The sequence below is a fragment of the Colletotrichum chrysophilum genome (assembly GCF_026319265.1).
Source record: "Colletotrichum chrysophilum strain AFK26 chromosome Unknown scaffold_6, whole genome shotgun sequence".
Taxonomy (NCBI): Eukaryota; Fungi; Ascomycota; class Sordariomycetes; order Glomerellales; family Glomerellaceae; genus Colletotrichum; species Colletotrichum chrysophilum.
Genome location: NW_026517293.1, coordinates 198,724 through 212,510, shown reverse-complemented (window position 1 = coordinate 212,510; position 13,787 = coordinate 198,724). Strand labels below are relative to the sequence as shown.

The following is a 13,787-nucleotide window of genomic DNA, read 5'->3' as shown; positions in this document are numbered from 1 at the left end:
TTATCTCCAAGGCTAGGGGGTATTTCCCCTTTCCGACACTTGCAGCCCGGTCGCGGTTCGAAGCAGCAGATATCTATCGTCCATGATAAGATAATCTCGCGTTCGTGAGGGGAGTGAGTCGTCAGACAGCCCCGGGTCAGCCAAAAGACGTACCGCAGCATTGGCTGCCGCCGAGGAGGAGTGGAGAGAGGTCGGCCGTCACAATCTCGTGCCTCTAGGCGGACGTCTACTCAAGCCGCAACAGCGCAATCACTGTTTGTTGTCGCTCACCTCACGGCACTCAACTGACTTTTGGCTTTCGGACAGGACACCGCTTTACCGATCACGTGTGGGTTCGGCCATGCACATCGCCGCTGGTCCTGTCGAGGATGTCGGAAGTTGGAACAGTGGCCTCGCCCTCAGCCAGGAGACCCAACGCCGATCGAGTCGGATCGGCAGTCAAGGTCAAGCCAGAAGAGCTGGCCAGCAACGGTCGGGTTCCCTTCCTTGGACGTGCAATTTGGCTCGGACAATAGGGCGCCGTACGCGCACCTTTTTTCCAATGCTGCAGCAGGCCAACACCCGGATTACGAAACAGAAAGACGACATGGACGCAATGCATTTGCGGAGCAGAGCAAGTCCGCTTCTTTACCGCCGCCGCTGACAATCCAAGGCCAAGGATGCGCGGGTTCGGTCAACGTCCAACAACACATGATCCATCATCCAAGCAAGTCACTGTCAAGTCTCTTTTCCTCCTCGTCGCCGCCAGCTGGCAGATGGTCTCCTGCTCTGGTTTTCAGCGGGTTTCCAGGCCCAAGCCGCCTGTCCCAGGACCCGGAATGCGCGAAATACCGCACATTTCTGCACCTCGGCCCAGCACCTTGCACCTGCTAATGCGCTATTATGCAGCGGCTGGACTGCTCGCGGCCCCCTGTAAAAGGGAGGGCCCATCGCCCCAAAGGCTAAGGCTGCAGCGCTGCAGTTTTTTAAATGACGGCGCGTTCCAACAATTTCAGCGAGTGTAGCATCTGGGTGGGGCGTCTCTCGGGCTAACAGTTGGCAGGCAACCAATCAGGAGACGATGGCAGCAGCGATTGACCACTGTAAAATGAGGCCGTAGCGGTTGCCTTCAGCGAGGTGGGTGACCTGAGGTGGTGAGTGGACCCCTACGGCGACGGGAATGAGGGGCCTTTCAAGGACCTTCAGGTGAGGTCCGGACCCACACCCGGGAATGAGTCGGGACACGCAGCCGTCTGTGCACCCAAACGGACGGTCCTGGTTGGTCAGCGGGGTTTTGTCGGCCCCGGCCCCACCAGTGCAAACTTCTCACAGGTCCTTCGTATCCGAGAGGCTCCGCTTTGAACCGTTGGAAGGGCCTCCACGATGGTCCACTCTCTCGGTCCCTTCACTGCGAACAGTCCCGATCCATGGGAAAAGAGCGCATCGGCGAGCATCACCCGACTGGGCGGCATCCTAATTGGCAAAAATGAGACACGAAATTGTGACAAGACACAATGCGCAAGAGGCAAAAAATGAAAGGGACGAGACTCGAACTCGCGCGGGTTGCCCCACCAGGAAAGAGATGTTAAGCTGACCTTAACCTGGCGCCATAACCAACTCGGCCACCCTTCCAGCTGATATCAGTCGGATTAGCAAAAGCCAGCTATGCAGCTCACGCACTAACGAGGGGCAGTTGCTATGAGATCACCGGTATCGTCATTATCATTATCGTGGCTTCTTATCTTCTTCACCCTACTTGCATAGGGCACGACTCACGATAAACACCACATCGTCCGCCGTTAGGGCTGTCTATGCTCTAATTATTCGTCCGCCGCCGCCGTCAGCTGCCACAACGTCGTCCGCCCGTTCGCAATCTGCGTCGCCATCACCCGATCGCCAACCGCAATCGCCGCGGCCACGACAAGCGGCGTCTTGCCCGTCTTTGCGATTCCCTGCGTCGACTGGTCAAGACAAACCCCGTTGCCGACATCGCGCATTCTCAACCGCCCGCCGTCCGCCTGTACCGTCGCGACGAACCGCCCGTTGCGCGGCACACACGCGAACGCGCACCCGTTCATCTCCAGCTCCGCGCGGCTCCCGTTCTCCGGCCACCACGTCGTCAACCGCCACGTCCAAGGACTCGTCCCGTCCGTTTGCCGGCACGCCGCCATCACCCTCCTCCCGTCCGCCACGAGCTGCATCGCCTCGCGCCCGACCGACTCCCACGATGCCGCCTTCGCCCGCGACTCCTTGACGTCCGCCCACGTTGCAACATCCCACGTCGTCATCCTCCCCGCGCGATCGAGCGTCGCGATCCGGCTTGAGTCCGGCGTGAACGCAAACTTGCACACCGGTAGCCCGCCCGTCTTCTTCTTGCCCTCGCGCAGCGTCACCACGTGCGTGTTGATCAGCGTCTCCCACACGTCGATGCACCCGCCCGCGATCCACGTAAGCAGCCGCCCGTCCGGCGAGAACTGCACCTCGTGCGCGTCCGCCCCGGCCTCGAGCACCGCCTCCGCCGTCTGGCTCGCCCAGTCCAGGCTCCACACCTCATGGCGCGCGCCCGTCCGGAACGACAGCGCAATCACACGGTTGCTCGTCGGCGAGAACGCGATCCCCGTGATGCGGTCCATTCGCACCACGTCGAACTCCACCACCGTTGGCGGCACGTTGCGCTCGAGGCTCCATATCAACACGTCCCGGTCGCCGTGGACCGTCGCGAGGAGCGTGTCGCAGATGCTCAGAAGCCGGATCTGCGTCGTGAGGCCTTGGCCCGTGGGCACCGTCCGCGAGAACTTGTACTGCACACATATTGGTTCGGAGCTGACGCCGTTCCCTCGTTGCGTGAGGTCGCCGTCCCGCGGCATGGTTCCCCGCTTGCGTGATGTTCGTAGACATGAGAAGATATCTCTGCCATGCCCCGCCTTCGTGATATGTATGAGCTTGGGAGGTTATGATGGAAATAGCCCCATACTGCAAGCCCCTCCAAGCTCAAATTGGCTCTCGATGCGCAATTAACCCCAGATGCAACGAGCTGCAAGGCGTCCAAAGAAAACGCCAGCTGTCACCACAAAGACAGAGTTTCATGCGTGCGTTTCGCCAGCACCCCCGTTTGACTTCTTGCCGTAAATAGCCTACATGGGCAAAATAGAAACCAGCGTGGCGAACCGTTGTTTGGTGGATTCGAAGCTGCAGGCTGCAGCGCTCTCGGATGCGCACGCGCCCGTCGTTTGCCCGCCTCGGTTCCTGGAGAACATCGGCTGAACTGTTGAATTTTGTTTTGTGTCAAATTTGGTTTCCGGGTGTTTGCTACCTGTTCAAGAAGAAACGGTCGAGAATGCAGGTATGTCGGGCTGCTACGTCTCCCCGGATCCGGAGCTGGAGTTGTCCACGCGGGCGAGATGGATGCTCTATTTTGATGTGCATGCTGCATACTGCGTGACGATATCGCGGGGTAAGTATGCAGAAACATGGGTTTGTGAAATGCCCAATTCGTTCGTCGGTGGTATGCAGTCCTGCTTTGACTTTGCCATCACCGATGAACGAAGCGCCGATTCGCTTCCGGGCGTCGTGGTATTTTTGGCAACATGTCCTAAAGAGGTTCATCTCAGATGCTATACCATACCATTTTGACGACAGCACAGCGTGTAGGACACGCTGCGGGCGTCTTGCTATTTACGTCTGATATGTAGCCCCACGAGTTGGTTTCCCTCACCGGTATCAAGCTTTTCTGACAGCCTTTACGGCCGCAGTGACAGGGACGGAAATTCTGCCCCGTCTGTGAGGTGTTGTTGCTGTCGTTCTTTGGAGGTGTTTGATGTCCTCTGACGTCTGTCTGTTCATGACGAGTGTATTCTGCGAGAAGGGGTTGATGGCATGTGATGCTCTCAGGTACAATGCGATGTGTCGGTGGTCTGAGTTGCTTATTAGCCACGCTCAAATCCCGCGATATCAACTCAAACCCCGTGGTATCGTTCTTTTGCCCAGGATGAGCAAGGACAATGTCGTCCAAATGAAGCAAAACAGACCCGAAAGCATCTACGAAGACGGCAAGTGTTTCCGTACGTCGTTCGATTTGCAATACCCCATTGGTCGGCCGTACGCCGGCGTGAATCCACAACTGAAGCATCTAAACGGAGACATCCGCTTCGGCGCACGTAGGTTGAGGAGGGTGATTTGTAGTTGGAAAATATATTCCGCCTCGAGTCATACCGTTCGAGTGGAACTTTCCCATATGCGTACATACGTACCCGGACATCAAAACTCCGTGGAAAGAGTTGGTTGCTGATAGAGTGGAACCGCCCTCAACACCGGATCACCATTATCCAGATATCGAGACTCCATAGACTCAAAATTCATCGACTTAAATGCGTCGATATCAACGCTAATCTCGTCATGTCCTCCCACTCCAAGCCCATCAACACTCAACCGGCACCATGCCCTACACCTCCATCACAATCATCGTGGCCCCCTACCACACCGGCCTATACGACCACCGCGTCGGCTCTGGGCCCCTACGCATTCTCTCCCACAACCTCGCCTCCAATCTCGAGGCCCTCGCCCCTGTATCCTTCACCAACATTGGCCCCGTGGACGCCTTCGAGGGCGAGATCGGGCGCACCTTCGAAGTCCTTCGGCGCATCGCCACCGCCGTCGCCGCAGCTGCCTCGCGCCGCTCGTTCCCGCTCGTGCTTTCGGGGAACTGCAACGCTAGCGCCGCCGTGGCTGCCGGGCTGCACGCCTCCGTGCCAGATCTGAATGTGCTGTGGATCGACGCGCATGATGATCTGGATACGCCCGATACGAATGTCAACGGGTACTTTGACGCGATGGCCGCGTCGATGATGTGCGGACGTAGCTGGGCTGCGCTGATGGCATCCGTACCGGGGCATGTTCCCGTGAGTTTGGAGAGGGTTGCGTATTGCGGGTTGCGGGACGTGAGTGAATCCCAAAGGAAAGCTGTGGCGGAGGCGGGGGTTGATGTCATCTGGGGCGATGCCGCGAAGAAGATCGCCTTTGGGAGGGAGCTGAACGGGATGTTGGGCCGGAAGGGGTTCAAGAGGACGCATGTGCATCTTGATTTGGATGTGTTGGACGAGTCTTTGGGACGGGTGAATGAGTGGCCGTCGCCTGGGGGGCTGGATGAGAGGGACTTGGTGGAGTGTATGGAAGTCATTCCGAAGCGGACGGAGCCGACGAGTTTGGTCGTGTGTTCGTTTGATGCGAGGTTGGAGGGGGGAGATACGGTTGCGAGGCTTGCGGTCGATGGGATTGTAAGGTTTGTGGAGGGGTTGAAGGAGCGTGGGAGCCTGAAGGTTGGAGAAGCATGATGGCGATCATGGAGAGATTTATGTTGGCCTCACTAGCAGACATTCCGAACCGTTCTTGCTCCTCAAGACGTAAAATATGGACACGGAAAAACGAGCTTTATGTACACCTCGAAAACAGATTTCAAGCCGCCGTAAACGACTCAACTTTGATCGAACCTCCCAGCGCCTTCGTCGCAAAGTTGAAGATGCCAAACCTGTACGCAATGAAAAACGCCCAGCCGCTGCACAACTCATACGTCTCCCCCAGCTTCGTGAAGTTCACCCCATCAAAACTGTAAAAGAAGTTCGCGTCCCTTGTCCCCGTCGGCCGCGCGTCCAGCTCCGCGCGGAACCAGACCTTCCTCGCCCCGCTCGGGACCGGCGCAGACGCCACCTCCGTGCCGTTCGAGACCGGGTCGCCGGACCACTCGTCGATGATCAGGCCTTGCACCGCTTTCAAGGTGTACGTGTCGCCGACGCGGTGGATACCGATGTACGCGCTCTGGTCGCGGAACGCAGCCAGCCCGAAGCGGTCGCCGTCGGCCATGTTGCTGAAGTCGATCGCGACGGTGCCCTTGGGGAACTCGCCGTGGATGCGGTGCGTGAGTGTGTTTCTTGCAGAGTACAGATCTTCCGTGACACTGGCCGTCTTCAGCGTCACCCCGTTGTTGACCTCATACGACGCAACGTCCGGGTTATGATTCCACTCCCACGTCGGCCCCAGCTCGTTCTCAAATGTATACGTCCTAGTCCAATTATACAGCACCTTCTCCGGCAGCGGCATCGGATACTCCGCGCCCCAGCCGCCGTTCGCGCCCTTCACCCAGCTCGGGGAACCCGTCCGCGCCCCAGGTAATCGGCGCCAGCACCGGCATGCGGCCGGCGGGGTACGCCCACGTGAAGGACATGTAGTACCACTGCCCGTCCTTGGTCTTGACGAGACTGCCCTGGTGCGGGGAGTTGCCGCCCGCCAGCGGCGGCGCGACGTTCTGCACGAGAATCTTGGACTCGTAGGGTCCCCACGGGCTGCTTGACTTCCAGATGTAGGTCGTGGAGCCGGGCTGGTCGTTAAGGATGTAGTATGTCCCGTTGATTTTGTACATCCTGTTCCCCTCGACGGTCTCGGTGTTGACGTCTGAGGCTTGCAGGACTTGTTGGGTTTTGACGACGCTTAGGGCGTCTGCGCTGAGTTGGGAGACTTTGACTTGTCCGTTGCCGTAGACGACGTACATCGTGTCATCGTCGTCGATGAGAAGGCCGTTGTCGTACATGCATAATCCATCCCATCCGTACACCCCGCGACTACTCCACGGGCCCTTGACGTCCGACGCGGTAAAGACCCAAGTCACCCAGAAGTTGGTGCACCCGATCCAGTACCACAACCCATTGCTCTCGCGGTAGCGCAGGGTAGAAGCCCAGGTGCCGCCGCGGTAGGCGCGGGGACCGCCGGGGGGCAGGTCGTAGCCGTCGCCGAAGGTCAGACGTGGGATGGAGTGGCCGACGGGTTCCCAGTTGACGAGGTCGAGGGAGCGCAGGATGGGGGCGCCGGGGGAGTAGTGGAAGTTTGAGGCGGAGAAATAGAAGGCGCCGTCTGGGCCGACGCAGATGTCGTTGTCGGGGTAGTCTTCGTAGAGGACTGGGTTTTGGAAGGTGTCGGCGCGGCGGAGGGGGAGGTGGGCGGCTGTTGCGAGGAGGCTGGAGGCCAGAAGGAGGAGGGCGGTTAGATGCATCGTGGCGGATGGTGGAGGTTGAGAAGACTCGTCGCCATGATGGATTCTGGGAAAATTGTCGAGGCGATTGAGAGTGTGATATAGGTCATCTCTTTTCAGGTCACGATGGATTATGTCATTGGGGGTGGAGTAATGTCATCCGGTTGCATAGAGTTCTTCGGTGGATGTTCGTCCGTCTTCTCAAATTGTTTAGCACGACGTTGCGTTTTCGCGGGGAAGACGCGCCAAGTCGATAGCGGCTCCCGCACTTTACCCATTCGCATTCGGAAGACTGCCGGATTGATGCGAAATAAGGCTGAGGCGTCGATCCGAGGGTCCAAAAGAGACAGGAATTCCGATCTATTCTGCCTCTGGGTAAGTTGCCACTCGTGACGGGTGGTGTTTGGTGGCTGTTTCCTTACAAAGTAAACAATTCGCGACAGGAAGGCCAAAGAAGGTGCCCAGGAACAAAAATGTCTTTATTGTGTAAGCTGTTGTTCCGTTTGGAACGAGGTCTGCTTGTGAAACATTTGCAATGTTTACAATATCAGTAACACATTTCTCTCTCTTTGAAGACAATACCTATTTTAAGTAGGTATTCATAGTAAGATCAAATAAGCGAACAGCAGAAGCATGAGCCAAAGCTTACCTAAAGAGATTGATTTTTCATTGACCATATGCAGACCGTCAGCAGTCAGGGTTCAACGACCCAAATCCATTGGCTGTGATCCTGCAGGAAATAACTGATTGGTAGGCAGACCAGCTCATCAGCATACCGCCGACTAGATGCTGCGGTTTACGTCACAATCGACCCACGTGAATACACGCAAAAGGGTTGAGGCCCTTCGCGCCAGCCTGATTTTGTATGTGAACTTTTCCTTTCAACTTTCCTTTTCACCGTTTTCCGACGCCGACACCAGGTATTGATCGAGTTTTAGCTGACGACGAAACCGATCTTGCCATGGCTGACCCACTGGGAATCGCCGGTACCGCTGCCGGATTGGTGTCCCTAGGCCTGCAACTTAACGGCGAGATCTCCAAGTACATTAAGGCCGTCAAAGGCAGAGAGGAAGACTTGAGAGCGGCAAGGCAGAACGCAGAAATACTGAGAAAGAGTCTGAATGCCATCAAGGGGGCGACAGCATCGACGAATCTCACACCGACGGTATCGAAGAACGCAGTCAACGAATGCGTCGCCTCTTGCATAGACGAGCTGAAACAATTGGAGGAACTTTTGACACGTCTGCGAGGCTCGACAGCCCCTGTAGATACACTCTCTTCCAAATTCAAAGCAAAAGGGAGACAATTAATGTATCCTTTTCATAAGGATAGCGTTGTCGACCTCGAGAAACGACTTGGTTCTACGAATGATGTCCTGCAGACGGCGTTGCACGCCCTGGGAATGTATGTAGCCAACAGCACCGCTAGAATCCACTCAGCCTAGTCTTTGAAGTGACGCTGAAACGCATTACTTGGCCCAGAAACGTTTCCCTCATGATACAGAGCGCTTTTGTCGACTTACAATCCGATGCTACGGCGATCAGACTGTCAACAGAAAACAACGACAAGCAATTATTGCAGGTATTGAATGTTGTCGAAGACATACGTAAATCTAGCCACCTGATACCGAAAATACACGCACAAGCGGTGGCGACAAATTTATCGATGCTTCAACAAACGGCAGCTTTGGCGCAATCAACTCAGATATCAATGAGAGTTGAGGAAAACACCCAAATGATGCGACAGCAAGTAGACAGCCGAATGGGAAGATTCGAGGAGCTTCTGACGCAACTGGTTGCGGCGAACTCTGCAGGAACACAGAGTACTCAAAAGCAGTTTGGGCAGCTCCTTGCCCGACCTTCAGATCTTCAAACGCTGTGCGATAGGTTTTTGAGCGCAGGACCAAATCAAACACCATGCGGCCGGGTGCCCCCTTTCTCAGCTGACGCCGCCAGAGAAGCAAGCGATGAAATGGCTCAGCGTCTCCGTACCTGGCGTCCAAGGCCTTTTGAAGAAAGCCCTCCGTCTTTCATTCAGTCTCAGCACCGGGCTGGTGGATCAACTTTCAGCCAGAGTCTATCCTGGGTTGCTACCGTCGACTCAAATACATCTCCGGCTTTTAGGATTGCCCAAATTGCAATCGAAGCAATAAGAGAAATTGACTCAAGATATTTAAAACCTGTTCTGGAATCTTGTTGGAGGCGAACATTTTGGTGCTATGTGCAGAAAACTGCCTCCCCGACCGACGTTGATGAGGATGGTGTCAACATACTGGGTCAAATTGTAGACCAATACGAGGCATGTCACTGACGAAATCCCCATTGGATCACAGAATCAATATTCCTGACAAGGGCTCAATCAGGTTTGGAAAGACATAGACATTGCGGCCTTCGTACGGTCATTGATTGCTCTGAGACTTTCAGTCAACGGCCCAGTCTCAGGTGCTGGAGATGAGTGAGTTTCATTACAACCGTCTGCCTATAAGCGCAGAGCCACTTGGAACAATTTATTGCTGTTGTATTTGGACACGATTAACATCCTCTAGACCCATTTACGCATGTATTGCCGCGTCTGCGTGGCTGGAGCAGGATGCGGCACAGATTCTGACGGATGCTATGAGAGGGTCTTACGACCCTGAAGAAGGGTTCACCAGTGGTTACCGTGATCGGCAAAAAGTATTTGAGAGCTTCCAACGTCTTCAAACCCTTCCAGACTTTGCAAAGAGTACGTCTCATTGATGGAACTTCCCTTTTCATGCTAATAAATATGCAGTACTTCAGTTTGCTCCATTAACGCTCGGTATTCTACGACAAAATTTGGAGACTGTCAGCCATCTACTGAACAACAACCCCTTATCGATATTCGAGACGAATTATTGCGGACAAACACCAGTTCATATTGCTGTCTTAGCAGGCAATGCATCAGTTCTGAAGCTTGTTCTACCCTTTAGCAACGAAAAGCTACTTAACACGAGGGACGCTTATAATTGTTATCCGATAGATTACATGACGATCCGACAATTGCACAAAGCTTGTCACACGCAACGTGTGTCAAACTGCGAGGGTTGCATGATGTTGGAAGCTCTGCTCAACGCCGGCAGCGGTCTCCTCCCACACACCCTCCAACTAGGGTTGGGAGGGGACAATGAGGCCATACAAAATCTATCGTTCGCCGTGCGAGAAATTCTGATTCGACATCTCAAAGAACGGCGGACGAGACTACAAGATCTGGCCAAAAAACAGCTTTCAAAGGAACAAAGACGAGACTTGGCTTGTCCCGCGAACTGTGTTCTAGACCGAAACTCTAGACGAGTCCAGGAGCTCTTGGAGGACCAATCTAGCCATATTCCATCGTACCTGAAGGTATACAAAGAGGATGAGGACAAAGAGTTTTGGGGGCCTCCCGCGACAATTTACGGCTACATTTGCGACCGAACCACCGCTAAACTTGCCTGGAGACTCGGCTTCCGGGATATCGAGACTGGCTGCGTGGACGGACTCTACCAAGCTTTGCGAGTGGTCCTCTTCTCCGGCAAGCTTCACGAGCAGACTGTCCAAACTTTCAGTGGTTACATTTCTTGGCTAGTAGATCACGGACTAGACCTGCAACTACCAATTCCTGCGACTCTGCTACCTGAACATTTGCAACAACGCTCGGATCTGAGGACCACGGGAGCTCATTATTTTATGATGCTCCTTGGAATAAACGCCAAATTCAGTGGTCACAAAGTGTTCACTCTGCCCAAAAAGCTCTCGGAAACTGTCCTCTCGCAATCCGCCGTCGACGCTTGCTCATGTTTGTGCTCACCGTTAGGATGTAATCCTTTCATCGAATATTTTGATTCGCTCGTAGGCAGACTTCGGCTGTCTCGTTTGCCTACGCTGTGTAGAACAGCGCTTAGGCTAGTTCCACCGAGTGAACGGCAAAGTCCTTCGTATGCTTGGATATACAAAGCGATCCTCAGGCGCGTTACTTTCAATGCCTTATCCCTGCGACATAGCTGCTGTAGCCTTGATTTCTCTTACGAACGCCCAGATGAGGAAGAAATCGCGGAAAGCTTGAGAAGAGATGAAGACCGTTTCCTGCTGTTAGAAAACCTCTGTGTCGAGTTCGAAGCAAAGTGCGGCGGAAACTCGAAGTTGGTACAGTTCGTTCGGGATACTTGGCATCCTCGTATGATCTACGAGCTGGAGCAGTTGGACAGACAGGAAATGGAGAAAAGACCAACTGCAGAAGAGCGTCTAGCGGCGGAAGAGATCGGTGTCATTTGGGACTCGGACAGTTCTGAAGCCTCCACAATCGAAAGCGAAGACCACGAAGGAGCACTGGAATACTACACACGTATGTTGGACGACATAGCCCCAGAACGTGACATACAATTTCCGTATGGCTTTGGGTTTAGTTGATAGCAAAGGTCAGCAAGTTGGCACTCATTGAGTTTTGGGCCAACATGAGGAATATCATGGCGGCTGGTTTATGAATTGTATCTCGACAGAACTATGAAGGACCATGACCTAGCGTACTTCTGTGACAGAAGAATCCTGCATGTCCCATCTGCTGTTTGATGAGTCAACAGGTTCCAACGACAAGCTGAGACTGTACCGTTGAGAAACCAACTTCACGAAGCGTGTCTCTTTCGTCAACGTTATGACCTCTGACTGTCCCTGCGATCCAACGCTTTCTGCCGCTTAACAACCCACCCTTGGTCGTCTTCTGCCATCAACGTCACTCCATGAGGGTATAAAACTGCACCTGCGCGATCATCGGCTCGACGGTGGGCATGCGTGCAGCACGGCCGCCGTGTGTCTCTTCACCACAGAAGTGACGAAGAGGGCGCAAGGTGCCGCTGCCATCGGCCTCGACTTCATGCTTAATGAATTCTAGGACTCGGGTGAATAGCTCGCGAGGAGAGACAGACTTCGCCTTGGCCTGAAAGCCGTAGCCGATGAGAAGGATCTTGGATCTGGGCTGCTCGATCAGCAAGCCACAGCCGCCGCCGTGAAACCCATCTCCGAGACGCTCGATGGTGATCTGGAGGCTGTACAGGGCAGTGGTTACGGACGCCTTTGCGTTGAGGCCCGAGATGTTGGCGGGGCTCAGGTTGAAGCCGATGGTCTTGCGGTGGGCAGACCGAGCGTCGAGAAGGATGGGCGAGATGTCGCGAATGACCTTGAATGACTTCGGGACTTGCGACGGCGCGGAAGCGATCTTCTCCAGATCCTTGATAACGACACCAATGGCGCCGTAGCTGCCGAAAGCAGTCCACATATCTTCCGCTCGGCCCTGGCTTCGGGGATGGTCGACGACCAGCAGAGGGTGCTTGTTGTCCGCCGCAGTCTGACAAACGTCGTGGTAAGGGGCGTCACTGGCATTAGGAGCCCAAAAGTCAATGTGTGACGCGAACGTCTTCCAAACAGCCACGGTTCCGGTGGTTTGAGGGGCGCCATGGAGAACGCGCTTGACTGGCACTGTGGTAAAAACAGGAACGCTGATGGCCTTCTTGACCATGATTGCCAGGCCGTTAATGTAATTGGCGAAGTGGTAGGCTGAAAAAAGACTCTCGGCAGCCTCGACATCCAGTGCCAGTTGGTCCCAGGCCACTCGTTCGTTGGCTGCCATGGCCGAGCCCAGTCCCCGAAAGTGAGCAACCATATCCCGGGGGACGTCTGCGTCGAACGCAGCGGTTGCTCGGGGACTGCAGTCCCGGGTGTCCCTGGTAAGGCCAACACAGCCAGAAAGTTGAACCATAATGATGGTGTTCTTCAGGTCAACCTTTCGGACGTGGTTCGCCAAAGCGGCGACCGCTCGCTGCTCGACCCGGGCGAGCTCCGGGTTGAAGATTGAAACGGCGTCGATGGTGCGCGTGGTCTGGCCGATGACCTCTCCGTCGTCGTCGACCACCTCGTCGCGGATCTTGGCGCGCGGGAAGCGGTTGGAATCAAGCTTGATCCACGAGGGGGCGTGGTCAGACAGATCTGACAGTAATGTTAGTCGTGCTCAAAGTCAGCGACGCTTCTCAGTGCTTTGAGAGCTCGAGCAAAATGCGCGGCCCTCATATAGAGAAGTAAACACAGCACAGGGAGATGAAATTGCCAGGCTTGGGCGATAAAGACGGCGGACGAAAGGGGCAATCCATTTCCAACATTCTGACGATAGCGGAGAGGACAAGATGAAAAAGTAATAACTTACTATCCGTTGAGTCTCCCTTCAGCGATCCAAACCATTGGATCACCACACGCAGTCCATTGGCGTTCGACTGGGCGATGAGGGCGTCGAGAGCTGAGAAATCGTAGGACGCCTCGACGGGTTCAATGACTCCCCACGTGACGGGCGCGAAGATCGTGTTGGCGCCGGTGTCACGAAGCTTCTCCCAAAAACGGGAGATGTAAGCGGCGGAACTGGTGGACGAAGCTGCCAGCTGGCCTCCCAAGATGAGGAAAGGCTTTGAGTCGACGAAGAGCTCGTACACACCGTCTCTGTGGACGATGTTAGATCTGCGGTTCATCGTCAATGTCGGTAACCGGCGGAAAGATCGCAGAGTGGTGATATCTTGAGATTTCCCTGGGTTTGTGGGCGACAGGAAGTGTTTTTACCTTTTCCTCAGACAGGCACGAAGGTGAAAGTCGAAGAAGTAAACAAAGTCGCATGGGCAGTCGGCCAGCCCGAAGCAACGTGGGTGGGCGCTCTGGAGGTCGGTCGGTCTGGGGCTCTCCCAGCGAGCTCAAGAGATCCCCCCTTCTCATTGGACGTTGACCGGACAGCCTTCCTCCCTCCTCAAGGCTCGGTGCGG

At 55.1% G+C, this 13,787-nt stretch overlaps 4 protein-coding genes and 1 non-coding gene across 5 annotated transcripts; 1 reads left to right on the top strand and 4 right to left on the bottom strand.

The window, feature by feature from the left end:
- Positions 1-1,512: 1,512 nt before the first annotated feature.
- COL26b_001379 lies at positions 1,513-1,611 on the bottom strand. The gene has a single exon. It is a non-coding gene; the product is annotated as a tRNA-Leu (tRNA).
- A 188-nt stretch (positions 1,612-1,799) lies between these two features.
- Positions 1,800-2,846, bottom strand: COL26b_001378 (uncharacterized protein; the record flags this gene model as incomplete). The annotated part of the gene is made up of 1 exon (XM_053174330.1): positions 1,800-2,846. One exon carries the CDS (start codon positions 2,844-2,846, stop codon positions 1,800-1,802), a length of 1,047 nt encoding a protein of 348 aa, XP_053041640.1.
- Positions 2,847-4,415: 1,569 nt separating this feature from the next.
- COL26b_001377 (uncharacterized protein) lies at positions 4,416-5,309 on the top strand (the record flags this gene model as incomplete). The annotated part of the gene is made up of 1 exon (XM_053174329.1): positions 4,416-5,309. The coding sequence occupies one exon, from the start codon at positions 4,416-4,418 to the stop codon at positions 5,307-5,309; it is 894 nt and encodes a 297-aa protein (XP_053041639.1).
- A 121-nt stretch (positions 5,310-5,430) lies between these two features.
- COL26b_001376 (uncharacterized protein) lies at positions 5,431-7,018 on the bottom strand (the record flags this gene model as incomplete). The annotated part of the gene is made up of 2 exons (XM_053174328.1): positions 5,431-6,018; positions 6,050-7,018. The coding sequence occupies 2 exons, from the start codon at positions 7,016-7,018 to the stop codon at positions 5,431-5,433; spliced, it is 1,557 nt and encodes a 518-aa protein (XP_053041638.1).
- A 4,704-nt stretch (positions 7,019-11,722) lies between these two features.
- COL26b_001375 (uncharacterized protein) lies at positions 11,723-13,502 on the bottom strand (the record flags this gene model as incomplete). The annotated part of the gene is made up of 2 exons (XM_053174327.1): positions 11,723-12,972; positions 13,187-13,502. The coding sequence occupies 2 exons, from the start codon at positions 13,500-13,502 to the stop codon at positions 11,723-11,725; spliced, it is 1,566 nt and encodes a 521-aa protein (XP_053041637.1).
- Positions 13,503-13,787: the final 285 nt, after the last annotated feature.